We start from the raw sequence: 10,752 nt of genomic DNA on the forward strand, positions 1-10,752 counted from the left end.
TGAATGGGTACGGGTAAAATATGTTATTGGACAAAATGATTATTTAACTACATAATCACACAAATGGGAGCATTACGTGATTCCCTCTGATTAGCGTGCACATAAATTATTGCACGTTGTGACCTGATTTCGAACAAAGAGAGGAAAGAAAAACAAATCTGCAGTAGTGAAGAAATTCTAAAGTAATGTAAATACTTCAACCTGGAGACACAAATAAAATTACAGGAGCTATGCATCATGGGAAAACAACAGTATCAAGGCAGATAAGCACATACATGTGTGCATGAATGAGAGGGTAATCAACCGTAAAGGGTAAAATGTGTCATTTCTGCACGCTGCTCATGGTCCTGCTAAAACTTACTCCCCAACCCTTAACCTTTAACCCTTAACCCTTTACCCTAAACCTAATCCCAACCCAACACTAGCCCTACTCTAAACTCTAACCCCAATTCCAATCCTAGCCCCTCCGAATGGCATGCTGTTTTATCAGTATTCCTGTCTCACCATGGCCTTTCCTGTAGGCCAAGATGGGATTGCCTCGATAGCCAAGGTACATGCCAGTGGAAGCTTTCAGGAACATGACCAGCAAGCTGATCCTGTCATAGCTCCCTCAGCGTGGGATATGAGGAAGCGTTTTACTGCGGGTATATCTCAGTTAGGGCGATCCGTTCTGCGGTACTGACCCATACTACAAGGTGGGCGGTGGGTTTAAATGTACATTTAAATTCGTAACGCTTTGGAATGAGCATCTCATTTCAATGCCGGAACCTTTTCTCAGCAGAGGGCTAGTGGTTAAAACCACTGTAGTGTGTTGTGTTTTGGGGGGGCGTTAGAGGTGAAGTTTGGCTGTGTTCCTGTTCTGCCTCATTGACTGTTTTATTTGCTGATTTACGCACACTGTAATGTAATCCACAGTTGATGGACTTCACAAAGGCATGACGCGACGCTTGTAAATGTTAACTTACAAAAACCTACAGGAACATTCATATACAAACTGGCACACTATCTTGCATACCAATGAATGGAGGGATAGTTCTGCTTCCTGGAGACAGAGGACATGCATAAAGAATAATCCTTTACCATATCTGCCTAAAAGCACAGTGCATTTTAATTAGAGACAAACAAGTAGCAATAATTCTCGGAAACCTCACCAGGGCGTTAGAGCTAAGGCTTTGAAGCCATGTTCTGTCATCTTTGTTTAAATCAAAATTACAGTCTTCAAAACCTGAAAACATTGTGCTACAGATACACCCCATAAGAACAATACAACAATTGACCAGCATGTCAAATATGAGGGCATTTTTGTGCCTGGATCTATAAATAACAGCAATGTGAAGCAACTATTTAAAGTCTCAACATATAGATCTGTGAGTTACAGTCCAGCGGTGTTTGTATTGGTGCTTGTGGCAAACTCTAACCCTTGAATTTTACATCAACTCAGCTAGACCTGTCACTCTGCATCAAAATCACTGTACAACTGTATTGTAAACTTAATGTTAGAAAGGGTGAAAACTGGTCTTTCAAAACAATTGAACCAATCAGCTAAAGTCAGTGGATAAAAACACGTGCAAAACAACTCCTGGCGCAGTATAAACTGCAGAAGGGCAGGAACAAGAGACACAATCACACAGTTCTGTGGAGACAATCATGCGTTGCTACTTAGGAAGAATCTCTCAGTAAGAGCGGTGGGGCAAGCAGACCATTCTTCTCTCACACTCTCTCGCTGGCAGAATACATCAGCGCTAGAAAATGCCCTTGCACATAAATACAGGCGCCCATTAAATGGACGGCAGCGGTGCTCATGAGCTGTCATACCGTTCCTTTTGTGAATGGTAGGAGATTGAGAAGAGGTCCTGCAGGCTTTGAGGGAGGGGTGTTGGGACACGAATTTCTGCCATCCTCCAAGCTGCCAGCTCCGCCTCCTGCCAAGGGTTCCCCGCCGGGCGGAGGACAAGATGTGATCAATGGCATTTTCACAGCACTGTTGGTGGATTTATCCCTGCAATTAGATGTCTCCAGGTGGCGCGCGAGCGCAGCACGACCACACCAGGGCTGTCTCCAGAGGTGAGCTTTGTTTACTGTGGGTACAGGTGAACTCCTGACAGCCGGTGCTTACCAAGTGCAGGGCGAAAACTCATAATGTGAAGGGGGGGCTCACCAAGTGTCCTTGACACCTAACTATGCCACTGACATGTCTCACTGAGTCACGAGGAAGGTTAAGACGCATGCAGGGGGCGGTGTAGCTATGAGAATCCAAAACTATTTAGTCCTGCAGGTGAACAGGTGATGGAATATATCAGAATCTGCACATGCACATTTATTTACTGACAGTGTTACACGAGAAGGTGATCCCCAAACAAATGAAAATTATTTATATTGACAAGATACTAAAAGTTATCTTTCTGCATGGACCAAAGAAATTTGATCAAATTCCTTAGTCGAAACCTGTCCTTAAATGAAGTTGACATTTACATCGCATTTGAGGTTAAAATAATTTATAAATATACATTTTTTTAATTCCAAGATGTGTGGGTCACAGCACCTGTCACTTATCTACATAAAAGGGTCTATCCACAAGAGAATCTGTCTGATTTAGAGTGAATTAAATGGAACCCATTTCAGTTGATGTCCTCTCAAGCAGAACTGTGGTTCTCCAACTTATCAGAAAGGGAGGAAGAAAGATAGCGCGAGAGAGAGAGAGGAGGAGGGGGTTGTTTTCTTCCAAAACTCTCTCATTACAATGTATGAAAATATTCTTCTGAATAACAGTGCAGGCATTAACCTGTGCCCTCTCACTGCCAGGGTGGAAAATTGCCTGTCTGCCTTAAAACATGCACTAGGCACCCAGAGTCAGTTGAGAAGAGATGTAAGCAGTGCTGTACTCACAGAAAGAATGGCCCTCACCCAAAACAAGGACACCAAATCTGTTGTTTTTCTCCACACAACCACTCTGCCTGTTTATTGCTGCCACAGGCACGCACTGTTCCCAGGATCAGAGATTCATATACGGCTGCTGTGGCTTGCAAAAAGAAAAACAACAAACATAAAAACCGTGCTAAAGGAGTACAGCGCATGAAGACCAGTGCCAGCCTGAGGTAGACCTTTCACTTGTGAGAACTGGCTGTCCAAAAACTTCAAAATGTGACTGCAAACTTCTAAATTACCGGGCTCGGATTCCAACACATGCTGAAATATTTCAGCTCATCCGGGACAGACTTTTGACAGAAACTTTCGTCATGGCGCTCTCCACTGAAACTCTGGCCTGCAAAACGGTCAGGTGAATCCAGTCGACTTTGTGCTACTGCGCTGGACAGTTCTTTCCCCTGTCGCGGGGAAGGTGGTGTAATTCTGCTGTGCGAGTGCAGGTGCTCCGTGAACGTGTTACACCTGACGGGGAGCAAACATACAGCTCTGGCAGGGACACCACATGACCTTGAAGGAGGCTGCCGGAGCCGACTGCACCTCGTTGGCATGCGGTTCGCCTTCCCTCCCTCCCCAGTGATGACTGCCAGGAGACCCGGGCGGCAGGCGCCCAATGTGAGGGAGTCGATGATTGAAATATTATTGCTCCATTCATTACTGTCAGCAGCTGCATGCCAGGACTCTGCGGTCCAATCGAAGACGCACTCCCCGTAGGCAAGGAGACAGGTGAGGAGGCAGGTGGTGAGGCATGCATGGAGGCAGGCAGTGAGGCGCGCGTGGAGGCAGGCGTGGAGGCACGTGGTGAGGCAGGCGTGGAGGCAGGCAAGGAGGCAGGCATGGAGGCAGTCACGGAAACAGTCACAGAGGCAGGTGTGGAGGCAGGCGGGGAGGTGTGGAGGCAGGCACTGAGGCAGGTGTAGAGGCAGAAGCATCGGCGTCTGTCCAGCACAATCTCTAATAGGTGTGCGAGTCTAAAGAACATCCCTTAGCATGCGAAGGATCAGCCAGGGCCTGTGAAAAAGCCTTAATCTTCTCCAGGCTAGATGAATCAACGCTTCACATGGGTATACACAAGGCCAGATAAAACTGCCAAACGAGACTCTGCCCGGCAAGATAAGACAAATCTTCCACTTCCTTCCTGAGCTTCAGGCCCTGTTCCCCCACCAAACACAATGAATCAAAACCCCGGCTTTAGTGGTTGGGTAGAACAGGACCACACTCTGGTTTCCCTTAGTGAGGGGAAGATACATTTTATTGGGTGCCAGTGAGCTCCACATACAGCACATTTAATCAACACCTGTGTGTAGCAGCCAAACCTGTTCTTTCTGCTTGCCCTGGAAAAAAGCCTAAGTGAGATGACACCATATCATCTTTCAGTTTGATAAGATACAAGGAAAGATGTGACATACACCAGGTCTATGTCAGTTAAGATGAATGAGGGTTATATACATGCACCAATAAATTGCAAATCTTTGGCACCCAACCACTTCGGCTCACATACACACACACATATACACACACGCACACACCCAAGTGGTTTGCCTCAGCAACCACACAAATCCCATTTACTAAGTTGACCTTGAACAGAATAATGAAAATACAAATTAGCTTCCTTCTCTTCACCCTCCACCTCCACCTCAAGCTGCCCCCCACCCCCCGTCCTGATTTATTCGACTCTGGGGTAGCTGACATTAGATGCTTAGGCACAAGTGAAGAATGGAGCTTTTACTGGATTCTGCTCTCCTTGGTGGTCACCACTAAAAGATGACTCTTCACGGTCGTCAATGCACAAATGACCTAGGGGACATTTTTTATTTTATTTATTTTTTGCTGAGGAATACTTGTCTTGCAGAAGCAATGCATTCTGACTGCAGCAACTCACAGACAGCCACTGACAATCTACTTCACCATTCCATGCCCCAAGCGTCAACAGTCACATCAAGAAATTTCAGGCCACTCTTGACATCAACCCCAAAACATACTTGCTTTTAGCACTGTACAGTCAGAACTGGGACAGCTGGACTCTGAAATCACACTTGTAATATTACATCAGGCATTATGTAAAAATAATTCCAGGCTGGAGGAAAGCGTGTGACTCCCTCACCCCTCCCCCTCTTTGCCTCACTGGAGGTAAGAAGCTGAAAGAAGCTGAAATCAGCAGGTGCAGCGTCTTTGATCACAGGCTGTGGGAACGTCTCCTTGAAATGCTGGAGCAAGTTCTAGTACGTCTGGGCTGCAGACCTACTGGGAAATCGGGGATGAGGAAAAAAGCAGCCTCTTTGGAAAGATCTTCAATTCCGCGCATTCTTAAATGCCAGCATGCCAGACCACCTGCAGTCAGCTGAAATCTGTAGTTAAGCTTCATTAGAGTTCTGATTTTTTTTTCTAGTAAGCTCTGTCACACAGCTCTTCACACCAAGATATTCCCTTACAACTGTTTCTAGAGACTGCTATATCCATCACATTTAAATTCTGACTACTAAACATATAGATCTGTGACCCACAAAAACCAGCAACCTGTTCTCTGAAAAGCAAAGGTTTGACCCCAGCTTTAGTTTCTAAATGGATATTAGTCATTGTTACCTTTAAACCGTTTCTATGCCTCCTAATGAAAGGAGCTGGTGGGGGACTTTATTTGCACTCAGCGAAGGACCCGCAAAATTTAAATTGATTGTGATGAGTTTGTCCATATGCGAGGCGTGCGCGCGGGTGATTACCCTTCGCTGCACGACCTAATACACGCGCATATGCTACTCGCGTGAGCCACAGCTTCGGTGAAACACCTCGCGCATGGAAAGGAAACACGCACATTTATAAAAACATGACAGACGTATAAGCTTTCATCAGTCTGCTAGAATGAAACTTGTTTTTTTTTTTGTTTTTTTTTTTAAAAAAGCTTGTTAAAAATAACCTTGAAGGTTGTAGCTTAATTGTAATGATTGCGTTTAACGCTGATAATGAAGGATTTTATTAGTGAACAGAAGATGGCAGCAGCAGCTCTAGTCATTACTTCATTACGCTCCCCAAGCTCAGAAGAGCTCACATCTTCTAGGATTCCTCTGGGAACCTTTAACTGATCTGGAGTTGTTTTTTTTTTTTTTTAATGGCTCAGTCTGCATTCATTATCCTAACTCTTATCAATGATGAAGATTTCAATCACGTATAAACTTCTTTTCAAATTACAGAATTAGCCATTTTGTTCGACGAGGGCAAACTTTAGACTTCAAACAGAAAGCCTGGTACTGCAGTGCCGTGATGGGAAGCCGGCTTCACACGTTTTTAAGGCACTGTCGTGTGTAATGCAGCATATTTTATGATACAAGTTATAGTGCTGACTATGCATTTATTAAATAATCGGTAAGGCGAACGAACAGCAGTCGTTTTTCCCAGGGGGTAATTTTGTGTCTATTTACCTCAAATCATTCTTAGCCTGTCACATTTAAATAAAAATACGTTTTCCTTTGCAGTTCTGTGCTAAACTTACATAAACATCGTGATTTATGTCTGACATCACCATTTTAATAATCTTGTCTGGAAAAGGACTGCGTTGAAAGTTTACCTGGTGCATGTTGTTAGTGAGAAAGACATCTGGTAATGCTCCAGTATTCGGGGTACCCACCCAGGCCCGTTATTTGACCAGTCTCCGAGGACGCAGTTATTTCAGACACGTTATGAATTAATCACAGTCCTGACCTTCATTCCCCGAATCAATTGTACATAGCCATGAAGAACAGGACTACACATCTACCCACCGGGGAGTGAATTCTTTTATCATTTCAAATAATATTTCTCATATTTTCTTACCTTTAATGCTTCTAAAAACTTTGGAGATTATAATTGTAATTGGAACTCAAATGAATCAGTACGGATCACAAATAAATCAATATTTGTTTGCTTTTTGGATTTTGTGTCGCCATAATTATTTTTTATGTGTAAACAGGGTCTACTTTTTTAGTTTTTGTGTAGTTTACTACCGCCATCTACCGATGGCGAAAAACAAACCTTTGGTGTATAATCCCATCGTTTTCACGATTTCCTGATCCCGCAGTAACTGCGCCTAGCCTCGGGTTAAAGTTTACGTAGAGTCATTTGGCAGATGCTCTTACCCAGAGAGAATGCCACAAGTGTACATTCGGCACACTGATGAGAAGAGCAATTTAAAACTGTAAAGACTTTCCAGTGAATAAAATGTTAGGCATAGAAAATGTTTGACTCCATAGGAAAATCTTTTTTTTTTTTTTTTTTTTTTTTTTTTTTATCAAACCTTTTGATAGGCCTAATGAACACTTTTGTTTTTGGTAAGGCGCAGACTAAATATGTTTAAGGAGCCAAACTATTTACGCTACATTTATTGCGTCTTCCTTGGCACACTGCGCACACATCAAATCCCCGTTAAAATGAACAGCCATAAGGTTGCGCAGCCCGGCCTGGCGGTAGAGATTTCAGGACAAAGGCTGGGCACACAAAACGCGTGCGCTCCAGGATATTGACGTCACTTTAGGGCGTGGCTACAAACAGGTGTACGTTTCACAGGTGTACGAAAAGGAAATATAGCTAACCAGTGGAAAACAAGTTGATTTTTTCAGTTATATGCAGACATATATTTACCATGAACCCAAAGTGCATTGGGGGTTGTGTACCGTTATTTATTCTCGGCGTTGCCTTTGATGTGGTCGGTTTAGTAATCCTACTCGTCGGAATTTTTGCGAATTTGCGCTTAGATGGCAGATTCTATGGAGATTTTCTTATCTATACTGGTTCCATCATTGTTTTTCTCAGTCTTATTTGGTGGGTCTTGTGGTACACTGGAACCATTACGGTTGCTTCTGACGAGCTTGAGAAAAGTACCTTGGACAATTTAGCGCACTGGGCTCGCAAACTCTCGAAGCGACTTTCAAAAAACAGTGTCAAAACTCTGGAAGTGGGTGAGAAGTGTATCGGTGATGGCAAAGATTCGCTGAAAGGAACTTTGCCCGTCCATGTGCCGACACGACTAACGTGGCGAAGCCCAGGTGTGACAGGCTATGATAATGACGCTTTCGACCGAAGTTTTGACATGTCGGCAAATGAAAAAACAGTGGAGCTTGCTATTCTGAAGAACTCCGAGATGCTCCTGAATGCTGGTGTGAATGGCAAACCAGAAAGACTACTGTGACAGACGACTGGTATACGTTATTGGTAGGCATAATACCTAAATATTTACGATTCTGTTCTGCTGACTGTGTTTCCTTGGCATTTTTGGCTGCTTGGACCAGAGTGGTAGGTCTGCTTATGGTATCAGACGTTTGGATTCGGGTGGTGTTCGCCCCTTTAACTATAGTCATTCTCATAATCTGTTTGTAAGCCTTCTCTGTAGCCTTCAGATAAGATGTTCCACAGTAGAGATTTATGTTAAACAAAGAATTTGTAAATGTGGCTAGATATTGTGAATTTGCTCGTGCTCCCTCTGCAAAAGGAATTAGAATGAGGTTTTCAGCTTGAGCCTATTCACACCTTATGTTACTGGTGTCTGTGCCTGTATGAAGGTGCTACTCATTCTACTTTTTAATGAAAAAACTATATAATTTGTATTCAAAGGTTGTATTTTCCCATAATGTTAGATCCATTTCAAGCATGTTGCAAAAGTGATATGGCTCAATTTAGGATATGAGTTTATATATATATATATATATATATATATATATATATATATATAATCTCATTTAATACACTTAATTCACACCAATCCATCAAACTGTGCCTTGAACTAAAGTTCAATCTTACTATTTCACCAGTTCTGCTTTAATCAATTACTGTACTTGAAAACCTTTCTCTCTTTTCACTTTAATTAGTGTACAAATGTGGTGATAATGGACAAAGCAAGGCAGATTTGTTGCTGTTTGCCTGGGGAGAGGTTCGGTTAACAGTGTACCTAAGACCTGAGCTGGGTAGGCTAATGTCATGCTAAAGTAGCAAGCAGAGGTACTTCAGTTAAACTAAGATGTGGATAGAGGCAGGGTGTGAGTAGGACTAGAAATGAGTAGAACATTTTAGCACAAATTTATATATATATTTATATATATATATATATATATATATATATATATATATATAATGTGTATGTATGTATGTATGTATGTATGTCTAAAATAAAATGAGTTTTGAGAATGTGAGCGGTATGACCAACAGCAAAGCAGTCCAGATGCTGCTATTATTATTATTTATAATGATAAATTAGTCAGTCACTAAAAGGAATGACAATGTAACTAAATAAAAAGCATATTAATTTCCTCACAATTAAACTTGACTGTAAAAAAAAAAAAAAAAAAAGTAACAATTTAAAAATACTAATCCATCCAACTTTTACTTAAGCAGTCAAGTGAATGTAATGAGTTACTACCCACCTCTGCTCATGACCGAATTTGTTTAAACCACAATCTGGAATGTTTTTTAAGTTTAGGAGATTTATTAACTTTGTGACATTTAAACTGATGTGTGCTATCTGTATATATTTATAAATGATGAAATGATAAATTCTATCTAAAGTGTGTGCTATGACTGTACACTGCCTTATCACTGAGCCAAAACTCTTTTGATTGGGACCAGACCAACTCTAATTTCCTTGTATATTTTTTCCTTTTTCCTTTTTCACAGTTATCTTCTGGCTGTGTGAGCTGAACATTTGGGTAGAAGCGGACTGCACTTATTCAGGGATGAATATTTTAGTATTGCACAAATATTGCACAAATTGTTTTTACTGTGCTTTTTAATGGATATATGTAATGGTTTTATAATATTGCTTTTACGTGTGTATTTGTCTTCTGTATGAAATAAAAATGATGTCCTAAATAAGGTAATGCACTTTCTTTCACTAGTTGGCATCCTGCAGCATTGTGTGTTTTGTATATAATACACACTGAACAGTGTGAATATTGAGCTACATTTATATAATGTAAATCCCTTTTGTTAATGTCAAATTTAAAATGGGTCTCAAAGATGATGTCTGGTGGCTAAGGTAACTTACAAATGTTTATAGGAAGTTTTGATGTTCTGGAAGTTCTTCCTAGGAAGTTCTTCTGTTTTGATGTTTATGAATTGTGCAAACCTAGGCAAATGTTTAGAGCTTTTTTGTGCATTTCATCTGCTGGTGGTTTGGGTGTTCATGGCTCCTAGGATGACTTTTCAGCAGAGGGTGGATTCTTTCTTCGGTGTGTTGGAAACCTCTGAACTGTGCTGCTGCTCTTTTGCTCTAAGAATAGTCTTAAACATCAGCTAATGCCAAAACCACACCGTGTGCTCAGTTTGGTTCTCCTGCCATGTCACCATACATTAGAGTAACTAATGATAACAGTCGAGGTAGTTTTATAAAATCTCTTCTCCTATTTGTTTGCGAGCAGCAGGAATTCATTTGCTGTATTGGCCTTTGTTAGAACAAATATGTTGCATTTATTCATATTTGATTGTCTTTCGTTTGTCCTATTTGTCCTAAAAATATGTGGCTGTTCTGCTAAAGGAAGTCCTGTTCCGGTTCCTGTCCAGCGTCTGGTCCTCTTTGTGGTGAGGGCCATTTTGGAGCCTTGCTATCTTCACTCTGGTGGCTACTGCATCTTCGGGCTTCAGAGAACTGCTATAACCTGTTTCTGTTCTCCTGTTTTGACTTTTGGATTTTTTAAATATATGTGAGCTCACTTTCTGATCTCACTGATGTGAGTGCCTCAGATTTAATTATGGATAAGAAGACAAAAAGGAGATGACACAAAGTTTGGTTCTCTTATCAAAGATTTGGTCTTTGATGATGGCATTTAATGTCCCCTTCCAGAAAGTTTGATCTAGAACTACTTTATCTATGAA

At 41.7% G+C, this 10,752-nt stretch overlaps 1 protein-coding gene across 1 annotated transcript; it reads left to right on the forward strand.

Moving 5' to 3' along the window:
* Nucleotides 1–7,415: 7,415 nt before the first annotated feature.
* On the forward strand, nt 7,416–9,748 carry LOC113570961 (transmembrane protein 238-like). Its single transcript, XM_026999686.3, has 2 exons — nt 7,416–8,100; nt 9,556–9,748. Exon 1 carries the CDS (start codon nt 7,532–7,534, stop codon nt 8,075–8,077), a length of 546 nt encoding a protein of 181 aa, XP_026855487.2. The 5' UTR covers nt 7,416–7,531; the 3' UTR covers nt 8,078–8,100; nt 9,556–9,748.
* The last annotated feature ends 1,004 nt before the right edge of the window (nt 9,749–10,752 follow it).

This window comes from Electrophorus electricus, chromosome 15 (assembly GCF_041902795.1).
Source record: "Electrophorus electricus isolate QZ-2024a chromosome 15, ASM4190279v1, whole genome shotgun sequence".
NCBI classification, from domain to species: domain Eukaryota; kingdom Metazoa; phylum Chordata; class Actinopteri; order Gymnotiformes; family Gymnotidae; genus Electrophorus; species Electrophorus electricus.

Bases quoted from the DNA above. Each gene is read 5' to 3' on its own strand.
- LOC113570961 (XM_026999686.3), top strand. From the start codon at position 7,532: ATGAACCCAAAGTGCATTGGGGGTTGTGTACCGTTATTTATTCTCGGC.